General features: G+C 45.6%; 1 protein-coding gene across 4 annotated transcripts in view; it reads right to left on the reverse strand.

Moving 5' to 3' along the window:
• Nucleotides 1–22,944, reverse strand: part of FAT2 (FAT atypical cadherin 2) — an 88,561-nt gene that overhangs the window by 59,882 nt on the left and 5,735 nt on the right. For all 4 annotated transcript variants that reach the window (XR_013531648.1, XM_035288894.3, XM_035288887.3 and 1 more), the window contains exons 2-3: nucleotides 2,829–6,107; nucleotides 547–861 (exon numbers count right to left, since the gene is read on the reverse strand). Coding sequence is in view for 3 of the 4 variants with exons in the window: in XM_035288894.3 (XP_035144785.2) it covers nucleotides 547–861; nucleotides 2,829–6,087 (3,574 nt within the window). In the remaining variant the exon portion in view is untranslated. The remainder of the gene's footprint in view (nucleotides 1–546; nucleotides 862–2,828; nucleotides 6,108–22,944) is intronic.

Below are 22,944 nucleotides of genomic sequence, written 5' to 3' on the forward strand. Positions count from 1 at the left end.
GCTGCTGACCTCTGGATTTCTCCCAACCACCCACCATCCTTGTCCCGGAAGGCTTTGGGCAGGTACTACTGAGATAATTGACGACATAAGTGGATTCACATTGCCACCACTCTGGGCAGGGTTGAGATCAGTCTCGAACTAGGGTTGAGGGATTTAACCTGTGGCTTGTGACTCAGGAGTCAGGTTGGGACCTCTTGGAGGTCTGAACTAGTCCCAGCTTGACCAATGGGCAACCTGCTTAGTTTACTTGGGCCCAAGGAAGGAAACATGATGACAGATCCTTTTCATTTTCCCAGAGATGGACTTTGTAGAACAGCATTGTCAAATGTTAGCACACATTTTAAACACATCAGAATCCCCTGCATTTCTTACGAAAACACAGATTGCTGGGCGTCGCCCTCAAAATTTTGATTCAGTGGGTCTAGGGTGGGATCAGAGAATTTGAATTTCCAAGTTCTGATAATGCTGATGGTGCTGATTGGGGCCCACAATTTGAGAACCCCCATTGTAGAGATCCCTGTTCACCCAGTTTTTTTGGATCCTTACCTGTAACAGGGTGAATAATAAAGAATCCCATGTGGTTCCCGCTGGTAATGTTGAAAGTCAGCTTCCCTTTGGAGCTGGAGTCTGGGTCAGAGGCATCCAGTTGAAGCACAGAGGTGCCCACGGGAGCATCCTCCTGGATGGAGGGGTAAAACACAGCTCGGGACATCTGGGGTGGGTTGTCATTGGCATCCGTAACCTCAATGTAAACTTCAGTTACAGAAGAGAGGGGCACAGAACCCCTGTCCACTGCTAGTACCGTCAACCAGTAGTAAGATGCAAATTCTCGGTCCAGGGGTGCCAGAGTCTGAATCATTCCTAGAGACAGTAAGTCAGCAAACCCAAAATACTTTAGAGCTCAAAGTGGCTTTAGAAATCGCCCTTACCCACCATTCCCCAAACTGCACAGTGGAGAGGATATTAATAAGTTGATTTTCTATGAAAAGAAGGAACTGCTTCTACCATATAATGTAGGAGATGCTGAGTTGAACACAGGGGAATTAGCATCCTTATCCTAGAACCTCTCAGAGCCTTCCTCTGCTAAAAGGGGCCCATGCCTTTAACAGGTGGGCATATGTAGGGTTTTCAGAAGACAGTGGTAGTTTATCTGCCTTCTCTTGACTACTTTAACCCAAGTTCCGTTGATTTATTTCACATTCTGCAAGTGAGGTTTTCTTATAGTTGTCCTTGAACTGTTTACTTCACACTTTATGTCCTGGTAGATTATCAATTTCAGTGTTAGGGATTTGATGAATAAATTGCTGTTCTTTTCTCCACCATTTTCATGATTTTAAGGGACTGAGCTTCATTCTTTAGTTCATTTCCTCCACCAATTGCTTACTATGGGCTACCACTCTTCTAGAAGTTGAGGGTCCGAGAACGAGCAAAAGAAGCTTATACCCCAAGCTCTCTTGGATCACACTGCACTGGCAGGGCCTGTGTGAGAGGGCATGACCCATGCTCACAGCCATAGCATGACAGAGATGACAGCTGGGGAAACTGAGGCTCAGAGAGGTAGCACGACTTGACCAAGATTATGTAGCAAGTATGTGGAAGAACTAGGTCTGGGACTGACCCTTAATCTAATGCTCTTTCTAAATAAACAGCTCAATTAGATTAAGAGACAAAGGTTGTTGAAAGCCAACACTGAGAACAAGTTATTACAACTTGGTTTGGTGGAAATAAATTGCCCACCAAATTGCAAACTCCTTGAAAGCAGTGATCTGCCTTTATTCACTTTGGATCTCCCCAGGTACCTGTCTTAGGGCCTTCACAGTAGTAAGCACTCAAAAAGTCCTGACTTGCACTTATTTTCCTTGCAACTTAAAAAAAGGAATGTGGTTGGGTCACCTTTTTGAAGAGCAATTTGGAATTAGTTATTAACATAGAAAATGCACATTATCCTCTGACCTAGAAACTTCATTTTTAAGAATTTTTTGACCGGGTATGATGGCTCACACCTGTAATCTTAGCACTTTGGGAGGCCAAGTTGGGTGAATCACCTGAGGTCAGGAGGTCGAGACCAGCCTGGCCAACATGGCGAAACCCCAACTCTACTAAAAATACAAAAGTTAACTGGGCATGGTCGTGGGCGCCTGTAATCCCAGCTACTTGGGAGCCTGAGGCAGGAGAATCGCTTGAACTCAGGGTGTGTGGGGGGCAGAGGTTGCCGTGAGCCAAGATCGCACCATTTCACTCCAGCCTGGGCAACAGAGTAAAACCTTGTCTCAAAAAAAAAAAGAATTTTTCCTGTAGAGACTCATGCATATAAGTAAAAGTATATAAATAAGAATATTACACCTATATGGTAGAATCATATGATTCCAATAAAGACAAATGCACTGACAAATAAAATGTCTTGATGTTATGTGATGTGAAAAAAGTAAATTTTATAATAGTATTATATTCTCATAACAATAAAATAAAATACGACATATAAGATAAAAAGAAAGAAACTTTAGAAGATAATAAGCCAAACTGTTAATAAAGATTATATCTGGGGAGATAGAACACAGGGGAGAACTCATGTTAAATTTTATATTAAAAATTTATAATTGGATGTATTATTTTAATATACAGAATATGTAATATATGTGCATGTATGTGTATGTCTATATGCACATATATAGAAATACATATTTCCAGTAAAAATAAATTTAAAATAAAATGCACAGGAAAAATAATCCCTATTTATTGTCTTTCATTTCAGCCTGCAGCCTGACTTCTTTTTCCTTCAGCCCATCTACCCCCGGCCCTGGCACCCCATCCTACCCCACTCCCAGTACCTGTGTCTTGGTTGATGCTGAAGGCTGCAAGCCCAGTGCCAGCACGCAGGAAGTACTGGAGCTCCCCATCCAAGCCACTGTCATCATCGTGGGCAGCCACTACCATCACCTGAGTTCCCGAGGGGCTGTTCTCCTGCACCTGGCCCTGGTGCACGAAGGAGGCAAAGTGGGGAGGGTGGAGATTCTCATTCACATCCAGAACGATCACCTCCACATGGCAGAGGGTCCTGCGGGCCAGGGGCCTCCCACTATCACTGGCCCACAGGCTCAGATTGTACCCAGCTCGCCTCTCAAAGTCCAGCTCTCTCTCCAGACTGAGCGCCCCTGTCGTCAGGTCCACCCGGAAAGTCCCATGGGCATCATCCATCAGAACATATCTCACTTCACCTGCAGGGCCCAGGTCAGGATCAGAGGCATCCAGAAAGGTCAAGACAGTCCCAGGGGGCAGGTCCTCTGGGACCTTCAGCCTGTTGAGTTCTGTGATGCACTGGGGAGAGTTGTCATTGACATCCTCCAATGTGACTATCAGGTCAGTGACAGAGAAGAGCTGGTGGCCTTTTCTGGGCTGATCCCTGGCCTCCACCTTGAGTATGTACTGAGGTTCTGATTCGCGGTCCAGATGTCCTGTGACGACCAGTTCCCCAGTGAGAGGGTGGAGGGAGAACTTCTCCGTGGGGCTTAGCAGGGTGTAGCGAACCCTCCCATTGTCTTCTGAGTCAGCATCTTTGGTTGTCAGCTCTGCAATTGTGGTTCCAACTTCTGTGTCTTCCGAGATGGTTAACTGGTACCCACCAGGAGGAAATCTGGGTGCATTGTCATTCCAGTCTTTCACATTCACTGTCAGCAGCTTCCAGGAGGATTTCTGGGGAGTGCCCAGGTCATATACTGTTACATTTAGAATATAGAAATTGGTGGTTTCGTAGTCCAAGGGAGCAGCTATAGTGAGTAGCCCTGTCTCCAGCTCTATGTCAAAGCAGCCCTCCTCATTGCCATCTGCAATCACATAGACAAGTTTGCCATTAAAACCAGCATCAGGGTCAGTGGCTGCTAGGCGGGCCAAGGATGTGTTGACAGGAACACTCTCAAGGACATCAATGGATTGGGGGAAGTGGTCCTCAAACTGGGGGGTGTAATGATTAATCTGATATGTGCTTAAAGAAGTGAATTCCTCATCACTGGACTCCTGGTTCTGAAGCCCAATAGAGTGGAGGATAGTCTTTGTGAATTGTGTCAATACCCCTGTTTTATCACATGTTATAGGAACTTCAAAATGAGGGTCCTTCACCACAGTAATATTCAAAGTTGTGGGTGAGGCATAGTGTTTGCCATCTGAGGCTGTAATTTTCAGGGAATAGCTAACGGGTTGACCAGCAGTAAGATTCATAAAAGAGCGTTTGAGGGATATCACTCCGGAGAAATGATTTAGGTCAAAATACTCTAGTTCATTGCCTGAAACAATCTCGTATTTTAGGTTCTGAAGCTCATCCACATCTATGGCCGACATAGTCATTATTGATTTCCCTACTGGCCAGTCTTGGCGGATAGACCCAGTGCAGTTGACCTCTTCAAACATAGGCTGGTTGTCATTCAAGTTCCTGAGCTGAAGAAAAACGGACACTTCCTTCTCCCGGCGAAAAGGGGATCCCCAGTCTGATGCTCGTACCCGGAAGGTATAAATTCTTTTCATGAGTTCATAGTCCATGGGTTTGGAGGTGGAGATGATCCCCAGATAAGGATCAATAGAAAACGGCAAAGCTTTTGGTCCAGCAATGGAGTAGGTGACATAGCCATTCTCCCTATGGTCCTGGTCAGTGGCAGTCGCAGCCAACACACTGGTGCCTGGAGGGATGTTTTCATCCAAGGTGCCATCATAGGAAGACCTGTTGAAGACAGGGGCATGGTTGTTGCAGTCCACAATGTCAATGACCACCACGGTGGAGGCCTGGCCCGGTGAGGTTCTGATGTGTAGCTGATAGTGGGCTCTGTCGTGGAAGTCCATGAGCTTCGTGGTGGTGATCAGCCCAGTTCGAGCATTAAGTTTAAATCCTAAATTCTCTGAGGATGGCTTTAGGACATACTGCAGGTCAGGGAAGGCTGGGGTGACTCTCACCATCACCACACGGCTGCCGGGAGGGGAAAACTCACTAAGCTGCACTCTGTAAACAGCCTTCTCGAATTTGAGGGAAGCCAGTTTGGAAGGTGGTAGGTGAAAGCCCCTGATCTGGGAATAAAAATAAGGGCCACTCCCACTCCTGGCCTGGAGACTGAGGTTAAACCCATGAAGGTATTCCATCCAGTTGATGTCTTTGACAGACACCAAACTGAACTCATTGCTCCGGGCGTAAGACTTGATGGCTTTGAAGTGCTTTCCAGGATCACCACCAACAACTTCCACTGACTCCACTTCGGCTCCTGAGCTGTTCGCATCGACCAGTACAGTGGCATAGGTGGTACCATCATTGCTATCTGGTGGAGTCACCACCACCGAAGCAATGGCTGGTGGCTTCCTGAGGGCAGGCTCCACATGAATGACGAGAGCAGCCAGGCTGCCAAATCCGTTGCCCTCAGAGATTTTCCGCATACGGTCCACAGCCAGCACCTGGAGCTCATGCTTCCCTCGCCAGGTGACGTTAAGCTTCCCAGCCACAGTGACCACGCCACTGGTGGGGTGGATGGCAAACATCTCTGACCTTGTGTTAAAGTTATAATAGAACTCAGCATTCTGGCCTAGATCAGCATCTGTGGCAGTCACCTTGCAGATGGGGCTCTTCAAGGGCGTGTCCTCAGAGATGGTGACTCTGTACGAAGGTGGGGAGAAGAGCGGCTTCAGGTCATTCTGGTCCAGGATGTGGACCACCACGCGGGTCAAAGCTTCCAACTCCAAGGTCTTCTCTGTGGCTTGGATGATGAGAGTGTAGCTGTCTCGCACCTCTCTGTTCAGAAGAGCTGTGTTGCTGCTCTTTGTCCTTATTCTCAGGAAGCAGAAGTTGCCCACCACATACTCCTCAGTTTTAAATACGTTGGCCACATCCCCAGAGATGATCCGGTACCTCACTGCCCACTGTGGCTCTGCGAGGTAGATGCCCATTTTCTCGAGGCTCTCCACATAGGTCTTGGGAGAAGAGTTTTCATAGATGGTGGCATTGTAATGGGAGTGTGTGAAGTGCCAAGCAGAGGAGGAGAGAATCCCGTCTGTAGGCTTCTCACAGGTTGCACTATGGAGCAAGAATATGGCAAAACCCAGCAGGGCAATAGTCATGGTGGAAAACTCCCGAAACCCTGGGCAGAAAAAAAGACAGAGTGCAAGTTAGGTGAAAAAAATGGTTTCTACTGCTGTGGTTTTTAACTGGAGGTGATTTTGACCCTGAAGGGACACTTGGCAATGTCTGAAGCTATTTTTGGCTGTCCCAGCTTGAGAGTGATGATGCTAATGGGATCTGGCAGGTAGAGGCCAGGGACGCTGCTAAATATCCTACAATGCATAGGACAGTGCCTTTGTATTAGTCAGTTCTCACGCTGATAATAAAGACAGACTGGGTAATTTATAAAGGAAAGAGGTTTAATGGACTCTTAGTTCCACATGACTGGAGAGGCCCCGCAATCATGGCAGAAAGCAAAAGAAAAGCAAAGACACGTCTTATATGGCAGCAGGCAAGAGAGCATGTACAGGGAACTCCCCTTTATAAAATCATCAGCTCTCTTGAGCCTTATTCACTATCAAAAGAACAGCACAAGAACAACCCACCCCCATGATTCAATTACCTCCCACTGGATCCCTCCCATGATACAGGGGGATTCTGGAAGCTACAATTCAAGATGAGCTTTGGGTAGGAACACAGCCAAACCGTATCAGCGCTGCAACAGAATTATCCAGCCCCAATGCCAATAGTGCCATAGTTGAGAAACCCCATGGCTGAAAAATAACAGACTAGTCAGAATGCACTCTCAAAGGCACTCAGCAGCTACAACAGAGGCCTGAACTCTTACTCTTTTTCCCGAAAACTTTCTGTGGCTCCTTGGATGATGGTAAGATAGTCCAAACTCTTAGCCAGGAACCAAGTTTAGTAATCTGGTTCTAAACTACTCTTCTCTCTCTCCTTCCTACAAGGCCCTTCCATTAGGGCTGAGCTCTAGCCAAACTGAGCTGTTTTCCCACATGCAGAAGCTGCAGAAAAGCAAAGGGACCAAGATCCCAGGCCTGGCATTGGGCTGCCTGGCTCTCAGCCCTGCCTCCATCATTTGCTAGGTGGGTGACTTTTAGAGCAAGTTATTTAACCTCGGTGAACCTTCATTTCACCTTCTGTAGAATAAAGACAAGAAAATTATCAATCTCATAGGATTGCTGTGAAAATTAAGTGAAATAATAAAGGGAAATTACTTATTGGGTGCCTGGTTTATTTGTCAGTTCTAACTTATTATCAGCCATTATTGATAATAGAAAACTAAGGTTCATAAAAAGAAGGGAGCTGCCCAGGGCCTTACAGCTAGTGGAAGCTCCTTGCACAGACCAGGCTGCCTCTCTGCCCCTATCTGTACCTGTTTCACCACATGTCCCTTATAGACAGGGCATGATTCTGACTCATCTTGTAACCAGGCTTCTGGAATGTCTAAGTTGAAATGGACACTAGAGATGATGGGGTTCTGTCCCTGTTTTTCACCATTGATGGGGAAACAGAGCCCCAAAGTCAAGATCGGTCAGGCTCCAAATCACACAGTGTGTGGCCAGATAAGAACTAGTCCCTGAGAGTTAGTTCTTCTTGACTTAATCATAAATAAATGCTTTGCCTCACTTAGACCCTTGCTGTTTCCCACAGAGCCCATCCCTGAACTCCAGCCTGGGTGAAAATGTGAGACTCATCAGGACCGGATGAGGCAAGGGGCAGGGGGAGCAGGGCAGGGTTTGGCAGGGCCACGTGTAAGGCTGGTGCACAGGGCCGATGCCTGGCCTGCCCCTGGGAGCCTTGATTTCTAGGAGCTTCATGGCTGCCAGCCAGATGTGCTGGAGCATTCCTGGATGAAACTGGCCAGACTTGATTTTCCAGTTGCTTTGCTCTTCAAAGCCAAGGAAGAGTTAAACTTCCAAGGCACGCGGGGAAGGAGAGGCTTGGAGCCCTGTCCTCCCAGAGTCCTGTATGAACTGGACACAGGGTTCCCCAAGATCCTGCTGACAGCATCTCCAGATGGGAGGCAGGAATAGAAAAGTCTGTCTAACTTGGCATCTGAAGGCCTGTGACAGAAAATAATTTCAGTATGTCCCACCCTTCCAGCTTCCCTACCACCTGCCTCCTGACTCTTGAGATTCTGTTAGTGATGCCCTAAGCCCATGCATCTCAGAAAGGAGAGGGCAGGAAGGAGGCAGATTCTTCACTCGAGGTCCGAAAGCTAGTGGCAGAAAGAGCTGCTGTACATTTCCCACGCTGCCTGCCCCTATTGTCCCCGTCACACCCCCCCTCCCCGCCCCGTGCTTAAGGCTGCAGCCCACTGTGGAGCCAGTCCTAGGCAAAAGCCACACTCACCCTACCCCTGACCCAGCCCCCACAAGCAGAAGGGGACCCCTGAGTCATTAGGCTCCCAACCCCTGCAAGATGGCATTGCTTTTGAAGTTGAAACCCCAAGGGAAAATGAGTCCTCACCCCGGTCCCAGGTCCACTGGCTCCACAGCTCTGTGAGCCCAGAGTGCACGCAGCCTCCCAGCCCTGCCTGCCCTGCTGTGCGGAGAGCTTCCTGTTCACCAGCTCAGCACTCGTGTGGGCAGGCCCCAGCATGATACTCTGCTAGGTGGCTACACAGGCACCTTGCTGCGCAGGTGCCGTTAAGATGAGCTGTAGGGAAGGGGAAGGGGGGGTCTCCCTGGAGGAGGCTAAAATGCAGAGAGAATGCACCTTTGGATGGCAGCTTGGTGCCCATGGCCTGCCTAGGCTGTAGAACCTGCACATCTGGGAAGTAGTTTGCTGAGGGAGGGAACAGTGTCTGTGGTAGCTGTTTCCTGGCCCCAGGTCCAGATGAGTGAACAGGCTTGCAGGGCACAGAGACATGTTGGGCTCCTTGTATTACCCCACCCCCAGCTCACGACACCCAGGGACTATTTTAAAACATCTTGTGTAAACATACATCAATTCATATGACTTACCTGCTTAAAATTTTCCAGTGGCTTCTCCTAGCACTTAGATTAAAATAGAAACTCCTTACCCTGGACCGGAAGGCCCTCACACCATCTGAGCCCCTGCTGCTTCTCCAGTTCATAAGCAGCAGCCACACAAAACTGGGACCTGCCTTGGAGCCTTTGCACTTACTGTCTCCCTTAAGATTCTCACGTGGATAGTTCCTTCTTGTCATCCAATTTTCAGCTTAAATGTCACCTCCTGAGCCCCTGTTTGGAGTAGCCTTCCTGCCAATTACCCTCTTTATCACTTTGCCCTATTTTCTTCATGACACATATCACTACCCAATATTTTCTTGTTTATTTGTTTAATAACTGTCTTCTCACTTGACACTGGACTCCACAAAGAGAGGAGCTCTGTGTATCTTATTCACAGATGAATTCCCCAGGGCCTAGAACAGTGTCTGATATAGAACCAGGCTCAATCAATACTGGCTGAAAAATGGAAGAATCCAGGCTTAGGAAAAGCAGTGACAATGAATGCTGGAAGAGCCTTTCATGATCATTCCCTCCTTTTGGAAGCCGGAAAATGAAGTCCCAAAGAAAGAAAGAGACTTGCCCAAAGTCACAGGGTGAGAATTAGAGCCAGGTTCTTTCCTCCCGACTGTGCTTCTGGAAAGAGCTGTGGTCACTTATGAATCTGACTGTTAGAGTTTAAGTCACAGTTCTACTGTTTGCTACCTGTTTAACCTTAAGTTACTCAATGTCCCTGAACCACAGCTTTTTCATCTGTAAGAGAGGGCCATTAGGAGTACTGCATTCATATTCACAGGGTTTCATGGAGACTACATAGGATCATGCATGTTAATGTACTCAGCACAGTGTCTGGTGTGTAGACCAAAGTCAGTACACAGCAGTTACTAGCTTTAATGCCAAGGCAGAATCAAAGCCTGGGGTGAGGGCGGGGTCCGCTGAAGCCTCTGGAGAAGGTCCAGCCTGTGCCCCAACAAAGCAGGAAGCCACGGGTCTCTCTCTGGTCAAGTCTAAGCTTGCTGGCCTAGCCACAGACTGTTCCGGGAAGCTGCGAGCAGGCGCTTGTTTGGGGTGGGGCCTCCTGCTCCTTGGCTCCTCAGACCCAGAAAGAGTTCTGCATGTGAATGAATGTGCACATTTGCAAGAGGGCACACATGTATACTTAGTAGTTAATTTTTTGAATAATTGTGTGGGTACATTAGTTCTGTGTCTACCTGGCCATGAATGGACCCTTTTAGGATATGTGTATGAACGAAACTGCCTCCATGTAACTCTCAGTCCCAGTTCAAAGATGTGGAAGGCAGGAGAAGGTGGCTAGCAACACACAGGCTCTGGCTGTGTGACCTTGGGCAAATGGCTTGCCTTCCCCGATCCTTAGTTTCCCTACTTCATAAGATTATTTCAAGAATAAAGTTAGTTAATGCATATAAGTGCCAAGCACAATACGTGATACAGTTTTCAACAAATATTACCCAGTAATACTACTTTTTAGCACTTGTCTTACACTATAAACTGTCAAGTTTGTGAATAATAAAAACTCTCAGGCCGAGTACAGTGGCTCACACCTGTAATCCCAGTACTTTGGGAGGCCAAGGTAGGCAGATCACAAGGTTAGGAGATGGAGACCATCCTGGCCAACATGGTGAAACCCCATCTCTACTAAAAATACAAAAATTAGCTGGGCATGGTGGCACATGCCTATAATCCCAGCTACTCAGAAGGCTGAGGCAGGAGAATCTCTTGAACCAGGGAGTCAGAAGTTGCAGTGAGCCGAGATCATGCCACTGCACTGCATTCTGGGGACAGAGCAAGACTCTGTCTCAAAAATAAAACAAAACTTCCAGACGAATTGTTATGTCATCCCTGACCTATGCTTGCGCAGGCTGATTTTCTGCCACTTAGTGCTGTAGGGCTTTCAAGAGGCTGTGATTCAGCTCACACTGTGTTTCAGCTTTCTACTCCAGCTTCTCAGGATATTGATTCTGACATTCAGAAACTTGACGGTTGTAAGATCCATGTCTTTATCCAAGTCATTGATAAAAGTTTGAATGTGGAGAGCTCCTTGTCACTGGGGGAATCCAAGCAGAATCTAGGTGGCCACCTGAGGAGCATGTTCTATTGCAGAAGGATATTTGTCCTTGAGGCAGATAAGAGGCATTCTGAAGTCCCTTCCAACTCATACAGGCACGGTTCTTTGGCCTGTGCATGCCTATGGTCTCTATCAGACCCTAAACAAGCCCCCTCAAAGGCAGCGAAGGGATTTCCTCTGGCTGTGGATCAGGATTACACACTTGCCAATGCTTGTTTGATAGTCAGTGTAATAAGCTGATCCCTGACCTGGGTTTTGGGAGGCTGAGACCTAAAGTCACTCATTCTCTCTATGTTCTTGGTCAAGCAAGTCACCTAAACCTGTGGACCTTTTTTTCTTATCTGTAAATAATGTCTGTGCATGTAGAGGGAAGGGCTGAAATGGATGGGTGATTCCAAACCCCTCTAATTGTCCTACCCCTCTGCTCCAGGTATTCAGTGCTAAGACTGGCTCTTGTGGCTCTCAAGAACGAATCCTCAACATACTCTGTTTATGAAAAGTTTAAAGAGATGAGAGAAATGAATTAAGAGAAACTAAGCTTTGAACCAGGATAAAAACTGTGAAGGAAAGAATGGTAACATTCTAGGTGCCTGCTAGTCAAGTCAGCCACTGAAATAATTTTTCCCCTAAGTAGCAGGGAGTCATTGATGGTTTTTAAAAAGAAGCAGGACCAAAACAGGGCTACATCATTGGGATGAGTTATCTGACATCAGATCAAAAGGGAGATTTTTCCTATTTAAGACTCCCATGCTGGTATATGGACAGGGCTTAAACCAGCTCTATTGGTTTAAGACAACTGGAGTTCACTAAGGGTAGGGAGACTTAATTTACTTCCAAGAAACTTGGATGAACATGTGAGTCATTTGTTAGTTTGTAGGCAGCTGGTGTTAGATTCTCATACAACAAAACAAAGAACTGGATACAGCCAGGAGAGGAGCCAGTGGCTTGAGCCATTGATAGGTCCTGTGACTTGGGAATGCCGCAGAATGTTTTCTGGGTCTCAATTTGCCTGTCTGTAAAATGGGGATAACAGTAGCTACTCCTATCTACTTCTCAGGGCTGCAAGGAAGACAGATAATTTGACAGGTGAAAGCGCAGGAAGGAAAGACACAGAGTAACATCTGATTAGGACCAATAATGTTCAGAAAATGGCATCCTGAAGTACCAGCTGGCAGTGTGGACTGTAAAAGCCATGCCTGTCCTAGTCTGGAATTAGAGAAATAATAAAAGGAAACCCTTATCTAGGACATGGATGAAAGAGAGCTGCGATATGAGGTCCCATTATTTATTAGTATTCTTTTTATTATTGATGACAAAAACTATTCTGTCTTAAATCTGTAAGATAACCTGTAAGTTTTCAAGTAAGCATTTGCATGCATTATCTCACTTGGTCTTTGGGTAGAGCATGCAGCAATTGACAGAATTAAAAGCTAAGAAAGTGGGCTCCAGAATCAGACAGACCTGGTTTCAAATCCCAGCTCTCTGTTTATCAGCTGTGTGACCCTGGGTAGTTACTGATTTCAGTAAAAGGGAGATGATAATAATATTTACCTAATGGAGTTGTTGAGAAGGCTGAATGAATTAAACTACGGCAAATACCTAGCATTGGAACACACTCAGTACCAGTTAGTGATGTATCATCATCATCTGTACTATGGCATTCATTACTCTCAATCTGTAAGTGTGAAATTGAGGTTTGGATAATTTGAAGACTGTGCCCAGGTTCACTAATCTAGCAGGTGATGGATGCAAACACCAGCACAGAATAGAATCCACATGCTAAGAAGAGAGATATCCCAAAGGCCTGAAGTGGCTGGATCTCACTCTAGAGCTGCGCTCTCCAGCAGAACTTTCTGCAGTGATGAAACACTGTCTCTATGCCGTCCAGGATGAGAGCCATGAACCATGCATGGCTGGCTATTGAGCACTTGAAATGCAGCTAGTACAATTGAGGAGATGAATTTTTCATTTTATCTTGTTTTAATTAATTTAAATTTTAAAAGCCATATGTGACTTGTGTCTGCCACATTGGACAGCCCAGTTCTGGAGAGCGAGGCATAGGAACCACAAGATTCATGAGATTCAGAGGAGAATGCTGGGTCCACTCATCTATAAGGTACAGTGGGCACACCCAGGACCCAGGACTGCACATATTATTAAAGCAGAATGAAAAGGGAGAATCGCTTAAGAAAAACTGAGATTCTCATATGTGGGCTAGGAAGGTATGGAAGGGAAAAAGCTAAAAGTCATATATACTTAGCAGTATGGTGTAGGGAACAAGGGATTATTAAAAAAGGTTAGTTTTTGGGATGAGTATGTCCCCAAATTATGCCTTAGAGGAGGTTGGGAATGATCTAAGGGAGCAAACTAGGAGATATTATCTGGAACAATGGGCCTCAACTATTAATGCATATTAGAATTACCAGGAGAATATTTAAAAACAGCTTTTCACTCACCCCGAGTTTAAATCAATTAAGTTATAGTATAGGTGTTTGGGTTTCTAAACATCTTTTCAGGAATGAGGACTATTATAGAAAGTTACTATAGTCAACAAATTACTGAGAATTTCCTTTTAAATTTGAAAATTAAATCAATAACAAATGTTTTAATTTATTTTAAATACAAAGGAAAGAAAAACTTTTAGGTTCAAGAGTTTTGATATATAATAACACAAATATGTCTCACTTAATGGGAATACATTCTGAGAAATGTGTCATTAGGTGATTTTGTCATTGTGCAAACATCACAGAGTGCACTTACACAGACCTCGATGGTGAAGCTTACTACATACCCAGGCTATGTGGTACCGCCTATTGCTCCTAGGATACAAACCTGCACAGCATCCTACTGTACTGAATAGTGTAGGTGATTGTAAGTATGGTATTTGTGTATCTAAACATATCTAAACATAGAAAAGGTACAGTAAAAATATGGTATTATAATGTTATGAGACCACTCTCATATATGCAGTCCCACATTGACCAAAATGTCATGATGTGGTACAGGACTATATATACACTTTATACCAATGCTGCCATGAAACATAATTTTTAATTTATAACTACGTAATTATAATTTATAATTGTTTCATGGAAGAAGAGACCCACAAAGGCTAAGATGTTTAGAGCCCTCAAAAGTCATAATGAAGACCTGGAGAAATGAATATTTGAAGGAAGAAAAGGGCTTCCAGTGGCCTAGGCTTTGGGGAAGAAAAGGAACAGAGCTGGGGATGTGAAGAAAGTGTTTCATTATTGAGCTTCCTCTGCCAAAGTCACTCATTTGTTCATTCATTTAATACTCACTGAAGGCCTGACCTGTGCCAGGCATCTACAACAGAGAACAAGAGAGATGAGGTTTCTGCTCTTGAGGGGATTGTATTCTAGTGGCAGACAGAGACAATAAACAAAAAAATATTGACTATGTCAAGTGATGAAAACCAATATAAAGAAACACCACGTGGGGCTATTTTTAAAGGAGAGTCAGGAAAGTCCTATATGACAAGGTGACATTTGGGCAGGGAGCTGAACAGAGTGAGCAAGAGAGCCACAAAGCTATCTTGAGGAAGAGAGTTCCAGACAGAACAGGCAATGCAAAGGCCTTGAGACGTGAGCAAGGAAACGCAGCTGTGGGTTTTCGAGTTTGCAGATCCTGATATTCAATGAAGCCCAGAGAGAAGAAGAGGCGTACCTGGGGTCTTTTCCTCTTAGGGTTGTCTATATGGACTCATGAGCTTTGCATTAGCAGCTCAAAAATCCCTAAGCCAGAGGGAACCCCAGAACTGAGGGCTTAGGGTAGCAGGGAGGGAAGGAAGGAATCCTGAGAGGTTAAACATTCTAGATCCATTTCTTCTGGGGCTCTCTGGTAAGAGGAGTTTGTTAGATAAAAACTGTTAAAATCCGTGAAAAGGGAAAGGTGGGGAAAAAAAAAGATCAAAGCCAACTGCAGCTTAGCAGAGCATTGCCTGGTATTTATTCATTAGAAGCAGAACAAGGAGACAAGACACCTCCCTTAGGTTCTAGGTGAGGAAGGCTGTGCCCTGATAGACTCTCCAGGAGGACTAGAAAGCTTCTTTCAGATGGAGAAGAGAACAAAATGCAAAGGCCAGAATGTCCCTGCTGAGTGGGCCCGTTTTGTGGGGTGCTTACTATCCTGTGGTTTATGCCACTTTGATCCAATGGATCCCTTTGTAAAAGGATGAGTTTTCAAACCAAGACCTCAAGTCCCAACTGGGGTGACCTTGGATAACTTGTTCTCTGAGCCTCTGTTTTTCTTCACCTTTGAAAGAGAGATTACTTAGAACCACAGTGATTATGTTAGGATGACTATTATCAAAAAGACAAGAGAAAACAGCTGTTGAAGAGGATGTGGAGAAAAGAGAACTGTCAGACACTGTTGGTGGAAATGTAAATTAATACAGCCATTATGGAAAACAGTTTGGAGGTTCCCAAAAAAATAAAAAGTTGAACTACCATATGCTCCAGCAATCCCACTACTGGGTATATATCCAAAGGAAATAAAATAAGTATGTCAAAGAGATACCTGCATGCCCATGTTTACTGCATTATTCACAATACCCAAGATATGGAATTACCCTAAATGTCCATCAGCAGATGAATGAATAAAGAAATATGGTCCATATACACCAGAGAATATCATTCAGCTTTAAAAGGTGGGTAAATTCTGTCAATTGTGACAGCATATATGAACCTGGAGGACATTGTGTTAAGTGAAATAAGCCGAGTATGTAAGGACAAATACTGCAAATACTTTTTTAGAATCCACATATACTCACTTCTGTGTGAATTCTAAAAAGGTTAAATTCATAGAAACAGTGAGTAGAACGATGGTTGCCAGTGGCTGGGATAGGGGGTGGGGACTGGGGAGACGGTCAAAGAATACAAAATTTGCATTTGGAGTTGAAAAATTCCCAAGCCAGAGGAAGCACCAGGACCACAGGGCTTGGGGTGGGAGTGAGAGAAAGGAAGAATTCTGACAGATCAACAAATCCAGCCTCACTTCTGGGGCTCTCTGGGTGGAGGGGAAATAAGTTCAAGAGATCTATTGTACAACATGATAGCTATAATTAAGAAATGCATTGTGTATTGTACTTGAACGTTGCTAAGATAATAAATTTTAATTATTCTCATCACAAAAAATAAGCATGTAGGGGCCAGGCATGGTGGCTTATGTCTGTAATGCCAGAGCTTTGAGAGGTCAAGGCAGGAGGATTGCTTGGAGCCAAAAGTTCAAGACCAGCTTGGGCAACATTATTGAGACCCCATCTCTACAAAACATTTAAAAATTAGCCAGATGTGGTGGTTTGAATCTGTAATCCTAGCTACTCAGGAGGCCGAGGTGGGAGGATTGGTTGAGCCCAGGAGTTTGAGGCTGTAGTGAACTATGATCACACCACTGAACTCCAGCCTGGGTGACAGAGTAAGACCCTATCTCTAAATACCGGGAGAAATGCCTGATGTAAGTGACGGTGGGGGTGGGGATGGAGACAGCAAACCACCATGGCATGTATGTACCTATGCAACAATCCTGCAGGATGCAGGAAGTGCACATGTACCCCAGAGCCCAAAGTATAATAAATAAATAAATAAATAAATAAATAAATAAATAAATAAATAAAATTAATGACAAAAAATAGGCATATGAGTCAATGGATGTGTTAAATGATTTGATTTAGCCATTCCACAGTACATACATTATCAATACATTATGTTGCACACCATAAATATATACAAATTTTATCAATTTAAAAAATAAATAAGCAAATACATTTTTTAAAAAAAAAGAGAGAGAAAGATACCACAGAATCCACCTCAGATAGTGTTCTGAAGGTTGAACTAGATGGTGCCGGTTAAACATTCAACACATGGGCAGTACCTAGTAGTTGCTAAATAAATGCTAGCTGTTGTTATTTTATAGCTATCATTATTATGTTAAGTGGATTGAAACAGACCTGCTATGTGAGAAGGGCCCCAGAGCCCCATGCCCTACACATTGTCCTGTAGTTGGTGAAATCCCTGGCCTCCCTAGGGCACAGTTTGAAGACTACTATCAGTCTAAGCTCTGTATTAGAAAGAGGAGAAACTATTCCCAGAGAAGGGAAGGGGTCACTTTAAGTTGCATAGCATGTTGGTGGCAGAATTGGAACCAGAACCCAGACTCCTCCATCCTGGGATTTTGGCACTGGTCATGCTGTTCCCCCAACCCCAGCTCCACTGTCAACCTGGGGAGCTCCTCATGATCCCATAAGGCCAAGGTCGTCTGTATTAGTCAAGAGGAGTGTACAGGGAGAAAGACCGGCTTCGAAGTGAGACCTGCTCTCAGTGCTGCCTCCGCTGGCATCAAGGCACATGGCTGAGCCTATCTAAGCCTCAGATTCCCCGTTTGTGAAATGGGGCTAGTGACACTTGTGGAGGATGTAATGAGCACATGCATGGATGGCATTTGGTGTAGTGCCAGCCATGCAGAAGGTCGCTAATGGGTGATTTTATTACCATTACATTAGGTGCTCAAAAAATATGTGTAGAATGTAGGAATTCTTTTCAGTATATGTGTTGACCCTCACTCGTGCCCCAGGAGCCCCTTGTGGGAGGGTCCCCCCACACACACACACACAGACACACACACACACACGGGTCTTTGTGACATTCCTTCTCTCTTTGTAGTGATTTGTAGCAAAGCTCAAGCCACCACTTGAGCAGCATTCAAACTATAACACATGTGACCTCCACCATCGCAGAGTTGAAGAGGGGGCAGAGGGTGAGTGTGAAGTGCCCAGAAGAGTATTAACAGTGAAAACACCAGGTAGAAAATGTCCTGCACATTCCATAAAAACATAAATCTCCCGATCTTTTGTGTTCTGACACTGACATGTTGGAGTGACCACTCTGGGCCTCCTTCCTGTCTCTATCCAAAACACAATAAACAGCCTCCCTGGGATCCAGCAGGCCCTGTGGCCATCAGCAAAAGGAATACTGTTCCTCTTAACTGACGAAACAGAAGCTTCTCCTTGTTCCCTTCTGGGAGACCATCAGCATTATGTGGCCTCTAACCAGGTTCTGCCTCTAACTCAGGCACCTCCAGGAGGTGGGGCGGCTACAGTCAGGCCATACACTCAGGCTCTGGAGAGGGGCTGCCTGTGCTAGAGTCCTGCCCCGGCCCACTGCTGGTTGTGTGTGATTTTGAGTAAATCATGGGACCTGACACAGGCTCGGTCTCTCCGAACTAAGTGAAGGCACAAAGCACTTGGTACAGTGTGTTGCTATGTGAGCCCCCGTGAGGCGGCTGCTGTGATAAAAATGACAATTCAGGGACCTCAACCCCTACTTCTTCGGTATTATATCGGAGGGCCAAGCAGGGGGCCCAGTGAGAGAGCCCTGAGAAAATCCCCTCATTTCATGGGGCCTCCACCCATCCATCTGGGAATGGAGACTAGTCCCTACTTTCCTACCTCGCTGAGCTAATCCTCTGCTGAGCTATCGCCAGATGCCCTGAAGATGGTGAGGTTCGGAACTATGGAGTGCTTGCAGAGACGCATGCAGCTGCTCACAGCTGACATTTATTGAACATTTACTGCGTGCCAGGCCCTGTGGTGAGCACTTGGCAGGCATTATCTCCTTTAAGCTAGCCTACAGCAACCTTATAATTATCTTCATTTGGTAGATGAGATAACTGAAACTCAGAGAGGTTATTTAACTCCTGAGATCACACAGCTAGTATAGGCCAAGCCAGGATAAAACTCAGATCACCTGTGTGTCCAACAGTCCCCCTGGCCTGCTCCCCATGCCCATGGGTTGGAAAGAGGAATTGCAAAGGGGGAGGATGATATGATCCCTCTCCCATATCAGAGATCACATAACCTCAGATCCTCTCCTGCCAGCAAACACAGATTCTCAGCATAGGTTCCATTTCCAGTCTTCTCTCCCATTCCCATTTCCTCCAGCCCGGCCTGGCCCAGCCCAGCCCAGCCATCTGTCTGTCCTCTCCCTTCTGAGTAGAACAGCTTAGGACAAAGCCAGGCAGGCAGGCAGGTTGCTGCAGGTGGGAGCTGCGCTCTGGCAGTGGGGCAAGACAGCAGAAGCTGTCTGAGGCGCCCAGTCCTGCTGCTGAGCTGGCTGAACCTGACTGCAAAGCCAAGGCACAAGACAGGTCAGGGATGATTTGGGAGCACCCTGAGTGACCCAAGGTGCATATTAATGAGATGCAAATGAGCCTCTGCTGGTGGACTGCAGGCCAAGTCCCTGTGTTCAACATTCAAGCCCCCTGGGTTCTGTCCACATACACCGATTTTTCTTAGCCAAGGTAACTGCTCCACCCAGCCATCAGCAGACACAAAACTCAGCAGAGTGGCTGGGCCCAGCTATGTTCTCATCTTCAAAGCTGGCGGGTGGATTGAACCAGCGATTCCCACCATTAGGAATTCCCTGAGGGTATGAGGGTGAAGGTTAAAAATATACATATTCCCAGCCCCACCCCAGAACTATGGAATCAAAATCCTTAGGGGTGGGGCTCCAACTTAGATGTTTAACAAGTTCCCTGGGTGATTTTGGTGTGACTGGTGTTCGGGACCTTCTGAACAAGGGAATATCTCTTTCTTTAGAATCTTATGCTCCACCATGTCTCCTTTCAGAGCTGATATCCCAAATGTGGCCTGATCCTGCGCCCCAGTGGAGAGGGGATGGAGGACGTCAGGAAGAGGCTGCAGTCTTTAGAAAGTGTTTAGGCTGGGAAAAAAAAGTGTTTAGGCTGGAGAAGTGATTCTCAAATGTCACTGTGTTAAAAATCACAGTCTCATCCTCAAAAAGTCTGATTCAGGAGGGCTGCCCTGGGACTCAAAGTGGGAGTCACATTTCCTCTGTAGGTGGTCTGCTGTTGGTGGGGGAACACTGGCCTCCAGCAAAGTGGACACGACATTACTGCTAAAGTCAAACAGAAGAGCAGATGAGAGAGGGAAAGTAACAGATCTGAGTTTTATGATTAGCGGTATCACCTGGAAGTCTCTGAGCCTGCACATGTCACTGTCTGCACATGCCCTTGTTCATCAGCATCTCCAACCCCAGAGGCAGCTGTTTATCTTCCTGAGGTATTTCTATCTCCTAGAGACTGAAGCCCGGGGAGCCATGCTCTACTTGTAATGAATAGAACTTACCCTGAAAATAAGAGAGTTCCTTCTGCATATCCACACCTCATGACCTAGCAGTTCCACTCCTAGGTCAACAGAAGTGTGAACATGTGTTCACCAAAAGATTACTCACTACTTATAGCAGCACCAAATTAGAAACAATCCAAACGTCTATCAAGAGCAGAATGGATTTCAGTATGGTCATATAATGGAATACTATACGGCAAAGAAAATGAACTATCGTTCTAGGTGGCAATAGAGATGAATCCCATTCACATAATATGGGGCAAAAGAAGCCATATATTAAATTATGTACTGTGCTAGTCCATGTTTATAAAGTTTGAAAACAGGCAAAACAAATCTATAGATTTCATAGATTAGATTAAGACAGAGTCACTCTTATGTGGGAGGAAGGTGGTGAGTGACTTGAAAGGGTACAAAGACTTTGGGAGGCCAAGGCGGGTGGATCACGAGGTCAAGATATCGAGACCATCCTGGTCAACATGGTGATATCCTGTCTTTACTAAAAATACAAAAATTAGCTGGGCATGGTGGCACGAGCCTGTAGTCCCAGCTACTCGGGAGGCTGAGGCAGGAGAACTGCTTGAGCCCAGGAGGCGGAGGTTGCGGTGAGCCGAGATTGTGCCACTGCACTCCAGCCTGGGTAACAAGAACGAGACAGCATCTCAAAAAAAAGGGTACAAAGAGAGTTTCTGGAATAATAGTAATGTTTTATTTATTAATCTGGGAGCTGGTCAGCTTCTGGAAAATTCATTAAGATGTGCACTTTTCTGTATGTTTATTATACTTCATTAAAAAGGTTTTTTTAGGGGCCAGGTATAGTGGCTCATGCCAGTAATCCCAGCACTTTGGTAGGCCAAGGCGGGTGGATCACTTGAGGTCAGGATTTCAAGGCAAGCCTGGCCAACATGGTAAAACCCTGTCTTTACTAAAAATACAAAAATTATCTGGATGATGCCACATATGTGGTGACACACATATGTAATCCCAGCTACTTGGGAGGTTGAGGCACAAGAATCACTTGAGCCTGGGAGGCAGAGGTTGCAGTGAGCTAAGACTGCACCACTATACTCCAGCCTGGGTGACAGAGCAAGACTCTGTCTCAAAAAAAAAGTTTTTTTAAACACTAGTAATGGACTTCAAAGAAGACTTAAATTAAAAAATAAGAAGACATTAAAATAATAAAGGCATTTGGACTACCTGCAAATTGCATGGGCTTTCACAGCTATGGGATCTTGGACCCTTCCTGCCCCCAGGAACCAGGAAGGAGATAGTTCTCAGAAACCAAGAATCACAGGAACCATGCCAGGGCATGCCAGGGCTGTGGAAAACCGACACCTCAACGGTTCCCTTTACCCCCCCCCACCTGGCCTGTCCTCACAGAACCTCGAGGACAATGACAAGCCCACTTTCCATGGGGTTCCCAGGCTTAGCAGGGTTTCAGCTCATTGGGGTTTACTTCCTGCAGCATTTTTCTGTTCTCGGAGCAGTATTCTGCTCCATTTTCTTATTTAGTTCCTTCAAAGACCCTATGGAGCAAGGAATATTTCCATTTTATAGGTAGGAAAGTTAAGGCCAGGAGATGGGGGCTCAAAGGACTTGTCCAAGGTCATACCGCTAGAAGATGGCCCAGTCAAGACTCAAACTCAAAATTTCAGGAACCAGATTCAGCCCTCCCCTGGCTCCACCACATACAGGCTCTGCCCAGTAATAGTAATGTCGATTATAGCACCTCGCACTTAGTGAGCTCTTGTGCTGTGGATGTCTTAGAGCCTTTCAGCAACCCACAAAGGCAGGTACTATCCTTTCATCTCCATTTTACAAATGAAAAAACTGAGGGTCAGAAAGGCCAAGTGCCTTGTCCAAGGCCAGTGGCCAGTCAGTGTGGAGCATGGATTGGAACAAATGATCGATCTGACTCGAGTCCAAACTCTGAACTGCTAGACCCAGGGCTACCAAGCCCAGTAGACCTCACCTCAAGCCCCCTTGGAGCTTATAAAAATATAGATTCCTTAAATGAAAGTTGCCAGGAATTTAAGTATAAAAAATATATAGATTCCCTGCCTTCACCCTCACACTCCTCCATCTAAGTTTGTAGACTTAGGATGGGGCTAAGTAATTTGTATTTTTTTAAAAACAGTCTCAGATATTTGGAAATCTTGTCTCTAAATTAGGCTTTCACTGAAATACGACAGTAAAAATGAAATAATTTAAGGTAAAGTATAATTTAGCAACTTCCAAATTAACGCCCTGGACCTCTCTAATAATTGGAGTTCTCCTAACAATAGTACATAGCCCCTAAATAAGGAGCAACGTGGCCATCCTCAGAGGCACTGAGAATAGTCTGGCCATCTGGATAAGAGTCACTAAGCAGTGGCCAGTGACTAGCAAGGGGCACCAGGGGGATCTTGGGGTCTGAGAATGTCTGCTTTTTGCTCCAGTTACTGGTTAGCCACCATCTGAGTTCACTTTATACAAATTTATCAGCTGTGGCCAGGCATGGTGGCTCATGCCTATAATCTAAGCACTTTGTGAGGCCGAGACAGGTGGATCACTTAAGGTCAGGAGCTCGAGACCAGCCTGACCAACATGGCGATACCCCATCTCTACTGAAAATACCAAATTAGACAGGCATGATGGCACATGCCTGTAATCCCAGCTACTGGGGAATCTGAGGCAGGAAAATCACTTGAATCCAGGAGGCAGAGGTTGCAATGAGCCAAGATCACATGATTGC

This window comes from Callithrix jacchus, chromosome 2 (assembly GCF_049354715.1).
Source record: "Callithrix jacchus isolate 240 chromosome 2, calJac240_pri, whole genome shotgun sequence".
In the NCBI taxonomy this organism is placed as follows: Eukaryota; Metazoa; Chordata; class Mammalia; order Primates; family Cebidae; genus Callithrix; species Callithrix jacchus.